This window comes from Nematostella vectensis, chromosome 12, assembly GCF_932526225.1.
Source record: "Nematostella vectensis chromosome 12, jaNemVect1.1, whole genome shotgun sequence".
In the NCBI taxonomy this organism is placed as follows: domain Eukaryota; kingdom Metazoa; phylum Cnidaria; class Anthozoa; order Actiniaria; family Edwardsiidae; genus Nematostella; species Nematostella vectensis.
Genome location: NC_064045.1, coordinates 14,921,921 through 14,941,112, shown reverse-complemented (window position 1 = coordinate 14,941,112; position 19,192 = coordinate 14,921,921). Strand labels below are relative to the sequence as shown.

General features: G+C 43.9%; 2 protein-coding genes across 3 annotated transcripts; both read left to right on the top strand.

Annotated features, from left to right (window-relative positions):
• The first annotated feature begins 594 nt into the window (after positions 1-594).
• LOC5506898 (transmembrane protein 104) lies at positions 595-9,050 on the top strand. Its single transcript, XM_032375382.2, has 10 exons — positions 595-764; positions 1,064-1,185; positions 2,502-2,580; positions 2,743-2,812; positions 2,900-2,961; positions 3,279-3,309; positions 5,077-5,176; positions 5,525-5,627; positions 5,963-6,056; positions 7,652-9,050. Exons 1-10 carry the CDS (start codon positions 723-725, stop codon positions 8,392-8,394), a joined length of 1,446 nt encoding a protein of 481 aa, XP_032231273.1. The 5' UTR covers positions 595-722; the 3' UTR covers positions 8,395-9,050.
• Positions 9,051-12,857: 3,807 nt separating this feature from the next.
• On the top strand, positions 12,858-18,909 carry LOC5506887. 2 transcript variants are annotated; one of them, XM_032375374.2, is made up of 4 exons: positions 12,858-13,668; positions 14,072-14,229; positions 16,387-18,262; positions 18,332-18,909. In XM_032375374.2, exons 1-4 carry the CDS (start codon positions 13,485-13,487, stop codon positions 18,454-18,456), a joined length of 2,343 nt encoding a protein of 780 aa, XP_032231265.2. In that variant the 5' UTR covers positions 12,858-13,484; the 3' UTR covers positions 18,457-18,909. The 2 variants fall into 2 exon arrangements, with proteins under 2 accessions (XP_032231265.2, XP_001627594.3); XM_001627544.3 differs by having other exon boundaries at positions 12,863-13,668; positions 16,387-18,909.
• Positions 18,910-19,192: the final 283 nt, after the last annotated feature.

The window sequence follows — 19,192 nt, the reverse complement described above, 5'->3', positions numbered from 1 at the left end:
TAGACCCAGGCCAAAGCCAAACGGCCTCGTCTGCGCTATTTTCAGAATACCGAGATGTTGAGGTGACAGTGCTGAATAACGTATGCGCATGCGCGTGCTCAGGCGAAAACAAGCACAATCGTAGTGTTGAATCGTTCGAGTAAAGGTACGGAAGGCTGACTTCAGTTGCTGTTTTGACTAACTGTACAGCATTAAAACCATACTGTACAAAAGATGACAGATTTGTTTGATAATGAGGGAGTCATAAAGAAAATTATAGCCTTAGGTTTGGTCCAGTTTTCTTAGCATTCACCAAAATGTGACAGTTCGCCGGTAAAACGCCGCCATTTCAAAACAAAAAGGCTGGTTTAACAAAAGTGCAATTAAATCCCCCCCCCCCCCCCCCCTATTTTTAATTCTTGCCTTGGCCGCCTCTTATTGGAACTGCTCTGTTCTAACAAGGCTTAGAAGAGCTAAATACGTTAAAAAAAAAAAAAGCTAGAATAGAATTTAAAATGTGACAGCATACCAAGTGGCTTTCTGTTCGTCATTTTGCGTTGACAGCTGAACCTTAGTACTATGTCAGCGGATATCCGCGCGCACCGCATTCCGTGATCGTAGCACATTGCAGCACTCGCAAGTCTTGTGACACATTACGACAGAATCTCTGATCGAATGTTTTGAAAGTTGCATCGCATTTTACGGTGATTTCTAACATCTTGAAGTGTACAAGCAAGAGCGCCATGCCTGCCGTCACAGAGACCGGCGACCTGTATTCGTCTCCAGTAAGAATTGATTTTTGGCGTATGGACTGCACGCAGGCTAGCCGCATTGACTTGCTCTTGTTAAGAACCCAACGTTAAATGAATCACTAGTCTTTGGTGGTCCAAAGTTGCTCATTGAAGTGATTATCTAGGGGGATTAAACCCTCCCTTTTTAGCAATAACTTATACCACTTTTTCTCAGGACACTGCTTTTAGGTTGTCTTTGTGGGTATCATCACAGTATCGCTTTACTGTGTGGTTCTTTATATTGTTTTTTTATTATTATATCGTATCATCTGTTTGTTTTTGTGATTTTTCAGGTAGCGTTTGTTTATGTGTTCAATCTGATTATCGGGGCCGGTGCTCTGACGATGCCTAAAGCGTTTGCTGGCGCCGGATGGATCGTCTCCACTGTCTTGATCTGTGTTTTGTGCGGCATGAGGTAAAACACCCTTTTAACTCCGCATTTTAGTTTCACTTCATGCTCTGTGGACTTCCCACCTATGCTCTGATAGAAAGATTCAGAAAATCCAACCTCACGTAGACCTAACCCTACACCATTTTAAGGCAAGAAGAACTGTCTTTAGAATAAGTCTTGGCCTTCAGAGAAGAAAAAAATTTTTTTGCAGTCTTTTTAAAACAATATAGAATCTTGTTATACCTATGCTAATGATCATGTGACCATAATTATGATATGTGACATTTGGATCACACGTTAAAATAACCATATTGTCACATGATCATTAGAACTAGACGCTGCACCAGCATTAACTCGGGCTACAAAAGGAATCACCGAAAAATGCAGTCTGCATTTTGTACCTGCTGGTGAGCCATTTTCTCGGGCTCGTACACTTAAAAGCCCCATGCAAACTGCGCCAGCACCAGCCAGCATTGCTTGCGGATTTCCGCTTGACTGAATATAGGACAAAGATAATGTTAAAATGGGAAATTGACTTTCTGACATGTCAAAATGGGAAATTGACTTTCTGACATTTCATTTGTCTTGTTGTCAGTCGAGCAAGAATTCGCCAGCAATGCTGGCACAGTTTGCACGGGGCTTTATGCCGTAATACAGTGCTAGACAAACTGAAGAGTATGGGATTTAGCATAACGAGAGAGGCATTTTTGTAATAAATTTGACTTTTTATTGGGATAAGACACGCTCGCTACTGATAGCGACAGTTAAGGAGCGATACCACAGACCTCTGACCATAGCAGGCTTACATGTTTTCGACATGGATAGATAGATAGACTTATAGAAAAGGTAAACCTAGACTTGTGCTACCACAGATAGCCCAAGAAATTAATGCAGGATATACTACGATAGAGTTTTATATAACCAAAAAGACTATTGACAAGCTGTGTAAAACTATGGGTCTGCACAGGCATCATTATTGAAACAAGGGAAGAAATCTGCACAGCGGGGTCAAGTTTTTTATGTGGAGCTTATGGCCTTACAATCTGACATCACAGAGGGTACTCAGCCCCTGTTTGGGTGGGGCACCACAAAAGGTCTGTAACCTGGTAACCCTGAACCTGTTGAAGGCAATATATCTAATAATAGCATACCCTTTTAGGAAAAAAAACATTTTTAAACCCTTTTTAGGACAAAGGACAAAATTTAATTTATAATTTATTTATAATGCACTTTGAGCCTCAGAGGTCCTGCCCACTTATCAGCCAATAATTAAATGCATAGCTGCATTCCTTAGATATATAATGTGGATGTTACCATGTTAGTGATGTTTTTTTTCTCAGTTTCATTACATCAACCTTCATGGTGGAAGCGATGGCTGCCGCAAATGCTCTTTTAGTCGTCCAGAGACGTGAGAAAAAGGTGTGAGATCAGCTCTAGTTTTGTTCTTTAAATGAAAAAGGTGTTGACCTTGATAGAAGGGTTGTTATCGAGAATTAAATGTCAATGGTATTTACATATAAAGATCGATTACTATATATATTCATCAATATAATCATTATAATTGTAATTCATTTTTTGCAGGAATATGATGGTCTAGTTAGTCAATCCGTCACGCAGAGTAGCAATGTTGCAGAAGTTGAGCCACTTTTGAGTATGTAGACCTCTGATTTATATTTCCAATATTTTTTTTTACCTATTTAAATCATAGATTGACACCTAGTCTGTTTGTTTCTTACAGATTCCTACAAGGTTGATATGAAGGAAAATAATTTATACGACATTAAAGTCAGAGTAGAAATGGTATGGTTTGTTCATTTATTTAAATACAGGCACGCATTGTTGTTTTAGGGATGAATGAACAATGTATTAAGTTATAAATGCGAGATATATGATCCATATGCATTTTACCTTCAACTGACTTCTATGTGCCTGTTGGTGGAGATAAAGCCTGATCCACACAGGATCTGTCACTGAAGATGAGACAAAGTGCCTGTTAACACCACATCTTGTATGTCAACCATCCCCCATAACAGATGTTTAGGTTTGTCTAAGAAGTCAAGATTGCCATCTTTTATACAATATAAGACAATGCTGGTTTGTTCAATGTTGTGTTTTAGGGACAGATGGCCAAGTTGTTTTACAATAAATGTAAGTGTTTTGCAAACTAGCGTCTTGACACCCTTCCCCACATATCCGTTTTTGTTTGAAAACTCAACCTTTTTTATTATAAATATGGGCATCGTCCACACGGAAATGCGAAAACGATGACCGAAAATGGAATAATTTGAAAACGATTTCCAGAGTGGAACAATTTGAAAACGATACCCTTTTGGTGCAGTGGGGACGAATGAAAACCAAACCTTTCAAAACCGATGCCGTGATAACTCAGGCCCAGTCCACTTGGCGCACGAGTATGCACATGCTGCAGAACTTGTTATTGTTTTCGTATCGTTTCTGCATTTTCATGGGGATGGGTCATACCAAAATGAAATGTGTGCATGACCATGTGCACAAGGAATTATCTAAAAGAACACCCCTTTTACTAAATCATAGGTGTTTAGTTTTGCATGATTGTGTGCACAAAGAATTCTCTAAAAGAACACCCCTTTTACTAAATCATAGGTGTTTAGTTTTGCATGATTGTGTGCACAAGGAATTCTCTAAAAGAACACCCCTTTTACTAAATCATAGGTGTTTAGTTTTGCATGATTGTCTGCTCAAGGAATTATTTAAAAGAACACCATTTTTACTAAATCATAGGTGTTTAGTTTTGCATGACTGTGTGCACAAGGAATTATCTATAAGAACACCCCTTTTACTAAATCATAGGTGTTTAGTTTTGCATGACTGTGTGCACAAGGAATTATCTAAAAGAACACCCCTTTTACTGAATCATAGGTGTTTAGTTTTGCATGATTGTCTGCTCAAGGAATTATCTATAAGAACACCCCTTTTACTAAATCATAGGTGTTTAGTTTTGCATGACTGTGTGCACAAGGAATTATCTATAAGAACACCCCTTTTACTAAATCATAGGTGTTTAGTTTTGCATGACTGTGTGCACAAGGAATTATCTATAAGAACACCCCTTTTACTTAATCATAGGTGTTTGGTTTTGCATGATTGTGTGCACAAGGGATTCTCTAAAAGAACACCATTTTTACTAAATCATAGGTGTTTAGTTTTGTATGACTGTGTGCACGAAGAATTATCTAAAGAACACCCCTTTTACTAAATCATAGGTGTTTAGTTTTGCATGACTGTGTGCACAAGGAATTATCTATAAGAACACCCCTTTTACTAAATCATAGGTGTTTAGTTTTGCATGATTGTGTGCACAAGGGATTCTCTAAAAGAACACCATTTTTACTAAATCATAGGTGTTTAGTTTTGTATGACTGTGTGCACGAAGAATTATCTAAAAAACACCCCTTTTACTAAATCATAGGTGTTTAGTTTTGCATGATTGTGTGCACGAGGAATTATCTAAAAGAACACCCCTTTTACTAAATCATAGGTGTTTAGTTTTGCATGATTGTGTGTCTATTGAGTACTCTGTAATTGTTCTGGGTCAGATTTTTGTTTGTTTTTGAAACTTACAATGGATGGTTAAAGAATTTCTGTCAGCGGCCATTTTGTCATCAACTGTATCAAGGTGAAAAGCCTCCATTTTTATTGACCTGTTTGGAGGAACAGTGGGGAAATTTTTTTCAAAGGAATTTAGTGGAAAAAGCATACAATCTACATATTTACCAAAGAACTTGGTAAATAAAGCATTCTACTAACCTGTGTGTTTTGTCATCCCATCCTCAGGGGGACTTAAGCTATTCTACTAACCTGTGTGTTTTGTCATCCCGTCCTCAGGGGGACTTAAGCTATTCTACTAACCTGTGTGTTTTGTCATCCCGTCCTCAGGGGGACTTAAGCTATTCTACTTGTGCTTAGTGGTGTATCTATATGGGGACCTGGCAATTTATGCTGCAGCTGTTCCAAAGTCTTTAACACAGATATCATGGTATGGAGCTAAGTCTTTAAACAGATCTAGTGGATGTCTTGTGGATGTTTCTTCAACGATGTGGCTTCTAATTGAGGGCGGATGGCCAGTTAAATAGTGTGGATTTGGATAGATTCTTTCATCTCCCTTTACAATGACGGCCGTTGAGGTTTCTGACAGACAAGCGTTTTGTACAGTAAATACTATATGTATATACTACATAATTATAACTTTTCCAATAAGGTATAATCGGATTTTATATGATTATTTATATATTTTTTATTATTATTTATAATTTATGTAAGGTATATTTAAATGAAATCTCTTTTTGTATTTAAAAATTATTCTTTGCTGCTTTTTTGCATACAGTGGAACTCTTTATAGCCATGTCAACCAGACAAATGGGACGTCTGATGAACTTGCCCCATGCTGGGGCACCCTCTCCACTGGTAACGTCTACAGAATTTATCTGGTAAGGTCGGCTGAGGAGGGTTGCTATTCTTGCTCAACTTCCCACCATTTAACCTCCCGTTACCATTACCATCCTGCTTTTCTATAGTTACTGCACCTTTGTAGTCCTTAAGCGGAGATTTAAGGGCCATGAGCTGGGGGAGGAGATCTCACCCCTTTTTGATTGAGATCTTAGATTGAATGTATGTAATCTAAGCTTAATGTCCTTCCTTGTATCTTGTATATTATCCCCCAAATCTCTCTTTCTTCTTTAGGATACTTCCCTTCAGAAAGCCCTGTATTGTTGTATTTATACATGTTTTTTCATTGTCTATTGCTTTTGTCATCTGACTGTAGCTGATATTCTCTCTGGCACTGGGTCCATTTTCGTTCTTCAACGTGCAAAAGACAAAGTACCTGCAGTATCTAACTACCCTCTTGAGGTGGAAAGGTAAGAAGGGGCCGGTATTTGGTTAAAGGTAGAGAGGAAGAGGTAAGGTAGAGACAGAAGGGTAGGGAGGAGGTATTGGGGGAAAGGTAGGAAGAAGGGGGGGGTAGAGACAGAAGGGTAGCGAGGAGGGGGGGTAGAGATGGAAAGGTAGGGAGGAAGGGGAAGGTATTGGGGGAAAGTTAGGGAGTAGGGGGGAGGTATTGGAGGAAAGATAGGGAGTAAGGGGGAGGTATTGGAGGAAAGGTAGGGAGGAGGGGGAGGTATTGGGGGAAGGTAGGGAGGAGGGGGAAGGTAAGAAGGAAGGTAGTACTACAGGAAAGGTACAGCAGCGAGGAAGGGGAAGGTATTGGAGGAAAGGTATGGAGGAGGGGGAGGCAGAGACAGAAGGGAAGGGAGGAGGGGGGAGGTAAAGAGGGAAACGTAGGAAGTAAGGGGAAAGGTAGGGAGGAAGGGGAAGGTATTGGGGGTAGGTAGGAAGGAGGGGGAGGTAGAGACAGAAGGGTAGGGAGGAGGGGGGAGGTATTGGGGGAAATGTAAGGAGAAAGGGGAGATAGAGACAGAAGGGTAGGTAGGAAGGAGAAGGTATTGGGGGAAAGGTAGGGAGGAAAGGGAAGGTATTGGGGGAAGGTAGGGAGGAGGGGGAGGTAGAGACAGAAGGGTAGGGAGGAGGAGGGAGGTAGAGAGGGAAAGGTAGGGAGGAAGGGGAAGGTATTGTGGGAAAGGAAGGGAGGAGGGGGAGGTAGAGAGGGAAAGGTAGGGAGGAGGGGGTTACTGGAGGTAAGGTAGGGAGGAATGCGGAGGTATTGGGGGAAAGGTAGGGAGGAATGGGAAGGTATTGGAGAAAAGGTAGGGAGGAATGGGAAGGTATTAGGGGAAAGGTAGGGAGGAGGGGGGAGGTAGAGAGGGAAAGGTAAGGAGGAGGGGGTTACTGGAGGTAAGGTAGGGAGGAAGGCAGAGGTATTGGGGGAAAGGTAGGAAAGAGGAGGGTACTGGGGGAAAGGTAGGGAGGAGGGGGAGGTATTGTAGGAAAGGTAGGGAGGATGGGGGAGGTATTGGAGGAAAGGTAGGGAGGAGGGGGGTAGAGACAGAAGGGTAGGGAGAAAGGGGGAGGTTTTGGAAGAAAGAAAGGGAGGAGGTGTAGGTATAGGAGGAAGGGTAGGGAGGAGTGGGAGGTGTTGGGAGAAAGGTAGGGAGGAGGGGGTAGGTTATAGGGGGAAAGGTAGAAAGAAGGGGGGTACTGGAGGAAAGGTACAGCAGGGAGGAAGGGGGAGGTATTGGAGAAAGTAAAAGGTAGGGAGGAAGGGGGTAGAGACAGAAGGGTAGGGAGGAGGGGGAAGGTAGAGAGGGAAAGGTAGGGAGGAGGGGAGGCATTGGGGGAAAGGTAGGAAGAGCGGGGGAGGTATGGGGGAAAGGTTGAGATTAGGGGTGAGGAAGAGAGGGGAAGGTTGGGAGGAGGGGGGAAAGTGATTTATCAATATAACTATTTATAGATATAATTATAGATTTTCTTTAAGGCAAATAATAGTGCTTCTAACAGTGCACTGCCCCTCTATTGTTTTGATTCTAATAAACATTATCTGCATTCTCCTTCACAGCCTTCATAATGATGATAGTCCTCGCGACAATGCTCATCGCTGAACAAAAACAGACCACCACGCATGCTCCAGTAGCCGCTGACCTGTCAGGGGTGCCGAGCCTGTTCGGCGTGTGTGTGTACTCGTTCATGTGCCAGCACTCCCTCCCCTCCCTCATCACTCCTGTCAGAAACAAGTCGCGCCTGACGTTGCTCTTCGTGTCGGATTTCACCATCATCCTCATCTTCTACGCCGTGCTCTCCTTCACCGCCATGTTCGCATTTGGGGACCTGAAGGACTTATACACGCTGAATTTCGTGATTTACAGCAACGCCTACGTGCGGTATTTCCTTGCGCTATTCCCAGTCTTCACTCTGAGTACCAACTTCCCCATCATCTCCGTCACCTTGAGGGATAACCTGAAAAACCTGTTTTACCGGGAAGGCAGGCCTTACCCCTGGGTGATTGACAGGCTTGTTTTCCCACTTGTCGCCATTCTCCCTCCGATCCTCGTCGCGTTCATTACACAAAACCTGGAGTTCCTCGTCGGTGTGACCGGATCTTACGCGGGGGCTGGGGTCCAGTATCTAATACCCGCTTCCCTTGTGTACTGCGGGCGTAAGAAGCTAAGGACGCTTCTAGGTTGCTATGACAACAAGCATCGGTCCTTGCTTCGTCATAGGACGTGGTTGTTCTTTGTATACGCCTGGACTTTTATATGTGTTGCCTTGGTAACGGTGTACCATATAATTTCTAAGAAGTAGTGCTCGCATGACGATGACGTTATCAATTTTCCTAGACTCACTCATATGACGTCAGAAATTTTCCAAGACTAACTCACATGACGTCATCAATTTTTAAGAATCACTCATATGACGTCATCAATTTTTAAGACTCATTCACATGACGTCATCAATGAAGGTCCTTACAATATAGCAACCACCTAATCCGGAATGTTAACGCGTTTGTTATATAGTGCCTACCTGTTCCCACAAGGAGGTAAACGCAAGCGCAACACAAGTAACACAAGCGCAACACAAGTGCAACTCCAGTGAAAATCGCTCAAATCGGTTCCCTCTGTCGCGCGGTTGATCTTACTCTGGCGTTCCAGTGAGAATCGAAAATTACGCGCTTTGCGGATGCGTCCCACTAAATGGCGTTCGAGGCTTTGGGGTCACTGTGCTCATTTGATCTGCGAAGAGGCCTGTAGCTGGTTTACAGTATTATTTTCGGGGGAGGATGGGGGGGAGGGGGGGTAAGGGTTTGGGTGGCTCAGGTAACACAACCTTTTCATTTGCTTAGCCAGAAATATTGGTATTATTTATTATTTTTTTTTGGGGGGGGGGGGGCATGGAGCTATTTGCTTTAATAATAATTCCCCTCTTGTTCCCCTTTAATTATTAAACGATAATATGTCCAACAAAAAGTTTCTTTGTTTATTAAAGATGTGATTTTTAAACTTTTTTTCAATTCTTCTGTTCATGTCGTACAGTTGAAGACCGTTTGTCGTTAAATCTAATTGCAATCTATTTGTAACATCAAACTATCTATTTAATTAGTTTTCCCAAGTTCATGGGCCCTTGGTTTTTGTTATCCCCCCAAAAAAGCTTTTATAAGGCTCCAGTCTGCGCCAAAACCCTTGTCTTAAATGTGGAAGAGAGACCAAGAAATGAAATGTTACAAGGCATGAGTGGGTGTGGTGGAGGTGGGTGTGGGTGTGATGGAGGTGGTTGTGGTGGAGGTGGTTGTGGTGGAAGTGGGTGCGGATCCCGGGGGTGATCGTCCCATTATTTATAGGGTATAAATTTTGACCAACTGCCATCCCTACCAGGTTACCCTGGTCCCAGAGCCCCGAGCGTCTCTCTATTCAGTGGCCAGCGAGGTTGAGACGTCTCAACTAGCCACTAAATAGATAGGCTCTGGAACCAGGGTATCCCTTAGGGGGTGTCGACGGATTTTTCTAATTCTGCTAGCTAGGTATAGATATCCTCTTTTTGGTATAAAATTCGGTCAACTGCTATTCCTAAGGGGGTGTTAAACGTTTTTTTTTTTTTCGATTCGCTATCTTTTAGGGTTAAAAAATCGACCAATTGCTATTCTTAAGAAACGTTTCTTCCAATTCTTCTATCTATTAGGGGAAAATTTCACCTCGACCACACCCCATTTTGCTATCTCTTATGGGTAAGAATGTTTGTTGACATTGACACCCAAAGTGTATAGGAAATTAGGTTAGGGTTAAAATCGATTTTGCCGACGCTCACTCCCCCCGTGTGTGCAATGCTTTCTTAGCGCAAGCATTTTTTGTGATCCCATAAGCCTCTGCGTGCCTTGCCCCCTTCGAACTTATAGAGACTGGGTTCGAGTTTAGATCAAGCCGCTGTACAGCAGAGCTTTTTCTATTATATCGCTGGCGTATATTAGACGCTGCTATAAGTTTTTGGTGTACCACTTTTATAATATAGCGGCTAAAACGCCTTTTTATTCTCTACTTTGAAATTTTGGTCGAGAAGTAAACGTGCGGCAACGAGCTTTTGAGCTCTGAAAGCGAGTTTTGATGTTATCGAATCTTGGAATTTTGTTTTTGCGAAGCGCTTGCTCTTTGATTTTAATTTTCAAGACACTATTTTCGCAACTTCACATATACTTGGGTCCCTCCCCTTATATTATTTGCGCCGTCAAAAGGCTCCCGAGGGTACCCGGGGTACCATTACAAGTCCACGGGGTACCATTACATGTCCACTGTGTTCCGGTTTCGGCAGGCGTCAAAATCCCGCTTTCCACTAACCCAGGCCCCTCCTTCTTGAAACGCCTCAGGAGCCCGAAATCGAAGAAAAGCCTTTTGCCACTCGAGACGCCTGCGGAGGAGGTTAGTGTTTATAAAAAACACTCTATCTCGTGCTGCAAGCACGAAACCTTAAAGGTCAAGGGGATAATTTTGATATCTCCCGCCAGGAGTCAGCCTCGCCGACCCGATGACAGAAAACAGATCTGGGTCACATCTTGTTGATGCTAATTGACGAAACTATGCAAATGTCCCTTTCCTAAAACATACATGCGGGGCGCAGGCAGGCTCGGTAAAGAAGGAGGGTAAGGTTAGTGTTGCGCATGTAGGTATAGATATCCTGAGGGGGGTGGGTTGCGCATGTTGGTATAGATATCCTGAGGGGGGTAGAATGCGCATGTTGGTATAGATATACTGAGTGGGGTGCGTATGTAATTATAGATATCCTGAGGGGCGTAGGGTGCGCATGTTGGTATAGAAATTCTGAAGGGGGGGGGGGGGGGGGTGCACAGGTCTAGGTATTCTGTGGGGGGCTGGGGTGGGGTGAACAGGTTTAGAAATTCTGAGGGGGTGCGCAGGTATAGATATTTTGTGAACATGTGAAAAATCTGGTGATTATTTGAACAAAACAGCTCGCCGGAGCTATCGACATGACGACATGGGCGCGCGCACTCAATTTGGGGGGGGGGGGGGGGGGGCTTGCTTAACATGTGGCGCCTACCGGAAAGGCGACCGCTAAGACTTCTGGGTTTAAACATGCGGACGTCTTGTTGGGAAAATGTTTCTTTTCAATTTCCGGATTCTTGTAGTAGGAAAGCACATTGCGGTATCAATTAAAAAGACCTCCTTTTATAACCATCGTATAGCAAAGCCTGATAAGAACTATTCTCGAAGACTTGATTGATTTCAGCGGGCTCCTTGAAGTATGCTAACAAGACAAGTCTGGCGATAACGTCGCTTTCGTCACATGCACTCGGTTGACCTTCCGATAACACTACATCATTCCTCATTCATACTCAACACACAGTACGGCAGTCCCCAACTAATTGCCTCAAATCGAAACTTTATGGGAAGTCGAAATAGTCAGAAAGCGCGCGCAAAAGAATGGTTTTTTTTTTCTACCTCGGTCTGGGAATTTTAAACGCGATCTCGGATTTATTGCTAAACGGAAAGCACGAGGACTCCTATGTATTTTTGATTTCTTATAGGGATCGACAATTTGATATCTGACGGGTCGGTCACGAAAACCTCTAGAAAAAAAGACAGAAGCTAAAAGGCATAGAAATAGAGAAAATATCGAGGGAGATAACTGACCGCAAAAGAAAATGGAGCTGGACCAAAAAACTGAACTCCCTGGCAAATATCAAACTAATCAATTTATTCCTCACTCATAATGTAGCATTACATAAAATCAAATAGTCGTTTTATTGCTCGGGCAACGCAAATAGCGGATATAGGAAAGCTAAATATATGCGACCTTAATTAAGCGAAACCCGTGTCGCTAAAAGAGAACTTTTCAACAAGATCTTAACTAGGATTTCGCCCATGATTTATTGCGGCACAAGATGGCGGATGATGAAATACAAGAGAACTTAGCTTTTTTGCTGGTGATTTTCAAGTTTTAAAAAGCATAATCTACAAGCACAATCAATTTGGTAAATACAACGTAACAGAAGAGTCTGTAGATTCTCGACAAAAGTGTTCAGAGCTGTCAAAACATCCCGTTTGTTTGTGTGGGAAGAATCGGAAGAATATACGCACGCGCAAAATTAATTCAAATAGAATAGGACAGGAGCAAATGAGACCTTTGAATGGAATATACTTCTAGTGCTAATGTCCCGTGCGCTCTGGGCCAAGAAGGCTGTCAGATTGCTTATTTGATATACTTATCTCCGCAGTGCACGCATGCTATTGAAACCAGACTCCAGGCAATATCTATAATAGATAACAGCTAAGCTATAGAATAAACAAGAAGGCAGAGCCAATCACGCCACCGGACGCGCACAGATAAGACTGAAAGAAACACAGGAATGAAATGGAATCGGGATAAACATGTGTGGCCACGCTATTATGGCCAAGCTTATTGTCTTTTCAGTACTGGAGCCCATGATCAATGGTATAGTATCATTTCATGTCCTGACGACCACACCCATTTTGCTATCTCTGGTGAAAAAGTATTTCCGAGCTTATGGGAGATTCTTTCTAAAACATTTTTCCCCTATCTTGCTCGACGGGTAATAAAGAACGGCTAGATATCCCATGACCGTTTCCTTATCACTCCCAGTTCCATTCCTCGTATTCCGCCTCGCCTGGCACCATAACGATAAGCAGAGATTGTGGCCGGTTGAGTGAGTCGAAAACCGCGACCCCGCGACCGCGACCTGCGCGATCTACCGCGGCTAGACAGCGTAGCTATCAGCGGTGCGTCTCCTCACGCTAATTAGATAATAAGACAGTTGTGAGTGACAGCTTGTTACCGACTGTAAATGGTTTGTAATTTCATTCCTCGCGAGTTTTCATTGCTAACAAGGCGCTTACAGCTTACAAGTCAATCGAGCTCAACCCGACAAACTCAAAGATACCCGCTAACAAGACAGACATCCCCATTTGGAAAACAACTTGTACGTTGATTTAATGGCTTATTGGACTGGCCCAAACTCGACGAAGGAGTCTACCTTGTAGCGATGAAGAATCGAGAGAAAATCCCTTGGAAAGTAAGACAATCCTCAAGCACATTTTGCTGATGAACCCAAAATGTTGGTGGTATCAAAGACGTAGTTGGGCCTACATCTTAAACGGAACATACTGACGATCTTCTGTCTACGATCCAAGGCCGATGACTTAGGGAATATCTTGTGATTCGCTCGACTTAAATCCCAGAGAGGTCTTGGGCCGGTCAGCACAGATCGCGTAAAGAGCCGAAGATCGCCTTGTCTGTACGTCTATCAAAACCTTCGCAAGCCGCATACGCCGGTTGACAATCAAACACAGAGTTTGTCTGAGAGCCCAAAGTCATCTTAATAGGACTTTGAGGACTTCTTGACACCAAGAGAACCCGCTAAGTCACTCGCGATGAGTTTTGAAAGCCAAGGATTCCGTGTAGTTATCCCTGGTGGTTACCCTTCAGTGCACGTGTGTAAAGCGCCGTATTCCTTTGCCAACAGCACTAACAACACTACTAGTATAGTGATCTCAACCAGGACTACCTCACTGGAAGATGGAAGTGACTCAGAGATTGAATACACTGAAGCAATTGGTACGTAATGTCTAAAGATTTCGCGCCATGCATGCACTAAGTTAATACGCGCTTTCACGCACTCAAATATAATCGTACAACAGAGAATATTTTACCCTGGTAGCAAAACGTCTGCCTCGTGTATTTTCATCATATTTTCGTTTACTTTTCGTATATTTTGGTACCCAAGAGTAAGCCAAATCAAAGCGTGTAGCTAAAATTACGCACAGCGCTTTCCGGTGCTGTCGTGCACCGATACCAGTACTGATTTTTGTATACTAAGTACAAAACTCGTACTTATTTGTACGTGATCTTATAACACATTATGTGTCCTAAGATCACCTCCTTACGCACTTAAGAATGATGTTCTTTAGTATATCTCTCTAAGTCCGATAACGGCATCAATTCCTCGCTCATTTTACAGAAATCCCTCTACTGCCGAAGCGCCGCAGAAGTCGAACTAACTTTGACTCCTGGCAGCTGGAAGAGTTGGAAAAGATCTACCACCATAACCAGTACCCGGATGTGTTCACGCGAGAAGCCCTGGCACTGAAACTCGACCTTCTCGAGTCTCGAATACAGGTACACCTCTCCCAGGGTCCTCTTCAATACAATGATAGACCTCTCTCATAGTGCTCCTTTAATATAAGGATAGACCTCTCTCCCAGGGTCTGTAGCTTTTCGCCTCAGGGCTTATCCTGTCCGCGCAGTAAATCCTGTTTTTATTCTTAGTCCAGAGGTATTTTGTACGCTTCCTTTACCTGTTGCTTTTTTGGTGAACTTCCTGGGGGCCCTGTGCTTGGACGTCGCTTGATATGTTCTCGTCACGTCTCGATTCTCAAGCTAAGTTAACGTTCCAACACCGTACCCGGTACCTTTCATTCTATTGTGAAAAGGTTTCATAGGTAACATTCATATCCCCGTCCCGTTTATTCTATTGTGAGGTTTCCTATGGTAAAACCCGAGTTTCTAGTTGAAGCATGTTCAGCAGGCGCTAGTAGTAGAGTTGTGCCGTGAGAGAACGGATATTTTTGAACGAGCACAAAAAAGCCTTTTTTGGAGCTTTTTGGGGCCGCTGTTTTTAGGCCTGTTTCGTAGACTGTTGCTGACGGGATCTTTTTCTTTATCTAAATCTTTTCAAAGTAAACAGAAAATTTAAGAATGTACAAAACTTGTAAAACTCTTAAGCCCGCCATGGTGTCGCCACGTTTCCTCTCTCCCTACGGGTGGTGTCATCTAGGGGGAGGGGGTGGGGTTTTGTTAGTTTAACACTCATCTTGTCTGCCTATTGTCACGAGTATTCACCTACACACTGGTATCAAATTGTTGAACTTTTTCCACAGGCCTTTTACTCAGGGTGTGAATTTTACGGATGGAATATAAATGTTACCGGGCAAAGTGTTAATTGGCTTATTTCACTGGCGCCAGAGAAAAAGTGATTTATTTAATACTTATGACAGCTCACTAATGCCCTTAAGCCTATTTACGCCAGTACATAAACAACAAGCTTTATGAGCCCACATATTCGGCCTAATTTTTTTTGTGGACACTTTCGAACTTGAGAAGTCTATTCGGGGGCCCTTTAATTGTGATAGGGCAAACCCTATGTAGTTGTAGTAGTAAGCGGTTGTTATGTTTTGTCTTATTTATTGCAGCTTATGGCTTTTGGGCCATTTTCCTTGGCTTTTTTAAACCCTCTTTTTGGCTCTTGATTTATGCCTCGGGTCAATAAGTATACAACTACCTTTGCTCCTCAATAGAAAAGGAGAAAAAAGCCGTTACCTATCTCGCCCGTGATAGCCAGCGTGCGGCCGGAAATAGTTCCATTATTCGGCTGCAAACTATTTCCGGCTGCATGCAGGCTAGCCCGTGACTCGGGGATTATTTTTGTTGTATCTCGCGTACAAATGAGGACAAACACGTGATACACCGGGATTCCCAAGAGGCCCAAGGCGCCCATCTAGACCCCGATATTGTTCGCTCTACGTCACAGCGAGCTGTGTGTGGAGTAACCGTATAAGACTTAAGGGCTAGGAACCTGGTTATTGCCTCCCTATTAATGCGCGGGTGCCTCGGTACCTGTGTGTTACACACCGCTAGATAGCGGTGTTGGGGCCGAAATCTCCAGCCTAACCGTAAACCCTTAGCTGCCATACGGTGATTCAGCGAGTGTCTGGATGTATGGTCTTCTTTTTTTCAGTTCAAAGCTTTTCAGGTTCGATCCTCGACTAAAACTGTTTTTTTACCTCCTTTTTTAGTTTCTTTCTTTTTATAATTCATGATATTCTTGCTTTTATTTGCGTTTGTGATTTGCTTGTGTTTTTGTGTGACGAAGAGACCTCTTGGTGTCACCTGTGTGGTAGTTTTTGGGAGTCGTGACTGAGGCCCCATTTACAAGATACCTCACGAATTTTCGACCGCTCGATAATTTGTTCCAGAAATGGTGTTTCCAGGTAACCTTGCGAATTTTCCACACTGTTCACGACGCGTCTCGTGTAGCTAGCTGTCTCTTGTTTCATCCTGCTAGGGGTGGTCCCAGCTAAGGGAGGTCCCGTGTGAACGGAACGCGTAACCGCACGATTTTTGAGGTGCTGTTATACTATAATCATGTGTGCTGCGTGACCGTTGCGTGACATATTTGGTGGGAGCTTTGTTTTACCGTGAGTCGTGACTGACTCCAAGGGGCTGTTATAATGTTTTGAGTGCGTGACCGTTGCGTGACTATTGTCTGTTTCTCAGGTCTGGTTCCAGAATCGTCGTGCTAAAATGAGACGAGAAGAAAAAGTGAAAGCTGTGCCGGGAAGACGGAGGAAAACCGAGGCCGAGCGAGCAAACAAAGAGTACCTTCTTTCCTCTTCCGGCGAGACCTCTATTAGCCCCACCCCACCCCCAAGAAAACAAAGCAACCATTCAAACTCCTTCAGCATTGAGAGTATCCTCAGGCGCAAGGATCCCCCGAGAGGGGAGGTGTCAGTCATGGAAAAATTATCCAGCTTAGTCGACGGTATACCTGTGGTGGATATTGAGGAAAATGAGGAACTGGAACGGAACGCTGGGAGTCATAACGTTGTTGGTATTCCATCAATGTTTGAAGAAAGGCGTGCGGAAGGTATTCATAGAAGCACAGACGTGCGAATTAGGGAGGAACGGAACGGGACGCCGGATTGTACAGAAAATTATTCAGGCAATGGAACCTTAGGAGCTCTGTCAAAAACACAAGACACGTCACGCACACATGTCACACAATACGCGCCGTACACGCATGTCACGAAACATCATCCACGTGATAATACACGCAAAGACACATCACCACATACAAGTCACCAACCGGAAGTAAACACAACTGAATTTTTCACTCAGTCACAACCGGAATTAGCTGTATCCAGGAAATCCCCTATAGCTGCGCCTGTTCCACTCAGAGTAGGTCAGCGGCACTTAGACTCGTACGCATGCGTTACATCAACGCTTTCCTACGAACAAACAAGCACGAGAAGACTTGAAACTAGGAATGAAGAAATGAGGTCACGACAAGCTCTACCATTACCTGGGGACGAACAAACGAGGTCGCGACCAGCTGAAATCGCACCTAGGGACGAACAAATGAGGTCAACAAGGTCGCACATTGAGGACGAGAGGGCGCAATTCGTCTATATAAGGTCGCAAATGCAGTGCAATAGCAAAATCATGCGGAGTTCACGGATCGCGGCTGACAAAAGGCGTTTAAATGGAGCTTCATGTATAGGAAGCGTAGAGCCGTCCACATCGCAGCAAAGCGCGCGACCAGAATGTGCATCACATTATTCGGATGACGAAGATTTGCCAGTGACCGCGCGAACATTGACCGCAGGACCATGTAATAGGGATTTAATACCGGAACAAACTCGACCAGGAAATAAGAGGGCGCGTCGTGAGGACGAGGAAAAGCAATCTGTCGGCGAGAAGACCGCGGATATTCCACTCACGCATTACAATTTTAGGCCTTCACGCCGACACGAGCTTAGAGAAAAAGAGGGTGGCGTGACTGATACAGATTTGCTTAATCGAGAGGGTGACATGGAACTAGATAAGAGCAAGAGGGTAGGGATAGTTAGACATGAGCTTGAAGGTATCCCTGTGGCACAAGGCGAACGAGGTGAAAACAGGAGAGTGGGGATAGTTAGACATGAGCTTGCTGGTATCCCTGTGGCACAAGGCGAACGAGGTGAAGACAGGAGAGTGGGGATAGGTAGACATGAGCTTGATGGTATCCCTGTGGCACAAGGCGAACGAGGTGAAGAAAGGAGAGTGGGGATAGGTAGACATGAGCTTGATGGTATCCCTGTGGCACAAAGCGAACGAGGTGAAGACAGGAGAGTGGGGATAGGTAGACATGAGCTTGCTGGTATCCCTGTGGCACAAGGCGAACGAGGTGAAGACAGGAGAGTGGGGATAGGTAGACATGAGCTTGCTGGTATCCCTGTGGCACAAGGCGAACGAGGTGAAGACAGGAGAGTGGGGATAGGTAGACATGAGCTTGATGGTATCCCTGTGGCACAAGGCGAACGAGGTCAAGAAAGGAGAGTGGGGACAGGTAGACATGAGCTTGCTGGTATCCCTGTGGCACAAGGCGAACGAGGTGAAGAAAGGAGAGTGGGGACAGGTAGACATGAGCTTGCTGGTATCCCTGTGGCACAAGGCGAACGAGGTGAAGACAGGAGAGTGGGGATAGGTACGCGTTTACTTGGCGAATTTGAAAGCTTTCGATCATCAAGTATCTTAGCGTTGAGAACCCGCGCAGAGCAGCACATGAGGCAGCTGAATGTCTGCTAGATGACGACGACGCGGGTCAGACGACGACGCGGGTTAGACGACGACTGGGTCAGACGACGACGAGGTCAGAACGACGACGTGGGTCAGACGACGACGTGGGTTAGACGACGACGTGGGTTAATTGCCGAGGCGGTTAAAAGTGATTTCTACTAGATTGCGACGTGTATTAGATAAAGTGTTACTAGATGATGACGTGTTACTAGACGATGACGTGTACTAGATAATGACGTGTACTAGATGATGACGTGTTACTAGATGTCTTCCAGATGACGTGGTGATGATACACCACGCGCTGAATCGATGACTTATTCCTATGGACTGCGTTTACTAGATAGCCTAGATAAAGACTTCCGTTCACAAACTTCTTATATTATTTACGAGATTTTGAATGTTTGTAAGGTTTACTATTTTGCTCATCTATTTAAAAATAATGAATATGAATCTAGAAAAATAGATATGTAAAAGTAGTGTTTTATCTTCCAGCCACAATCTTTCTCTGGGGACAGGGCACAGGGCCCCCAAAACCCCACCACCATCATTTTTTTTCACTTTAATCCAACTTGTTAGGGTGCGGTCGATTTTTTACTATTTTTAAATTCAATCGATAGAAACAAACAAACAAAAATACTGAAAGGCTTCGATTGTCCATAAATATGACGAGAAATATTATACCCAGGGGGTCACCCAGGGGCGGATTTAGCTTTTCGCTGGAGAGGCTGCTTGGCTCAGTAACAAA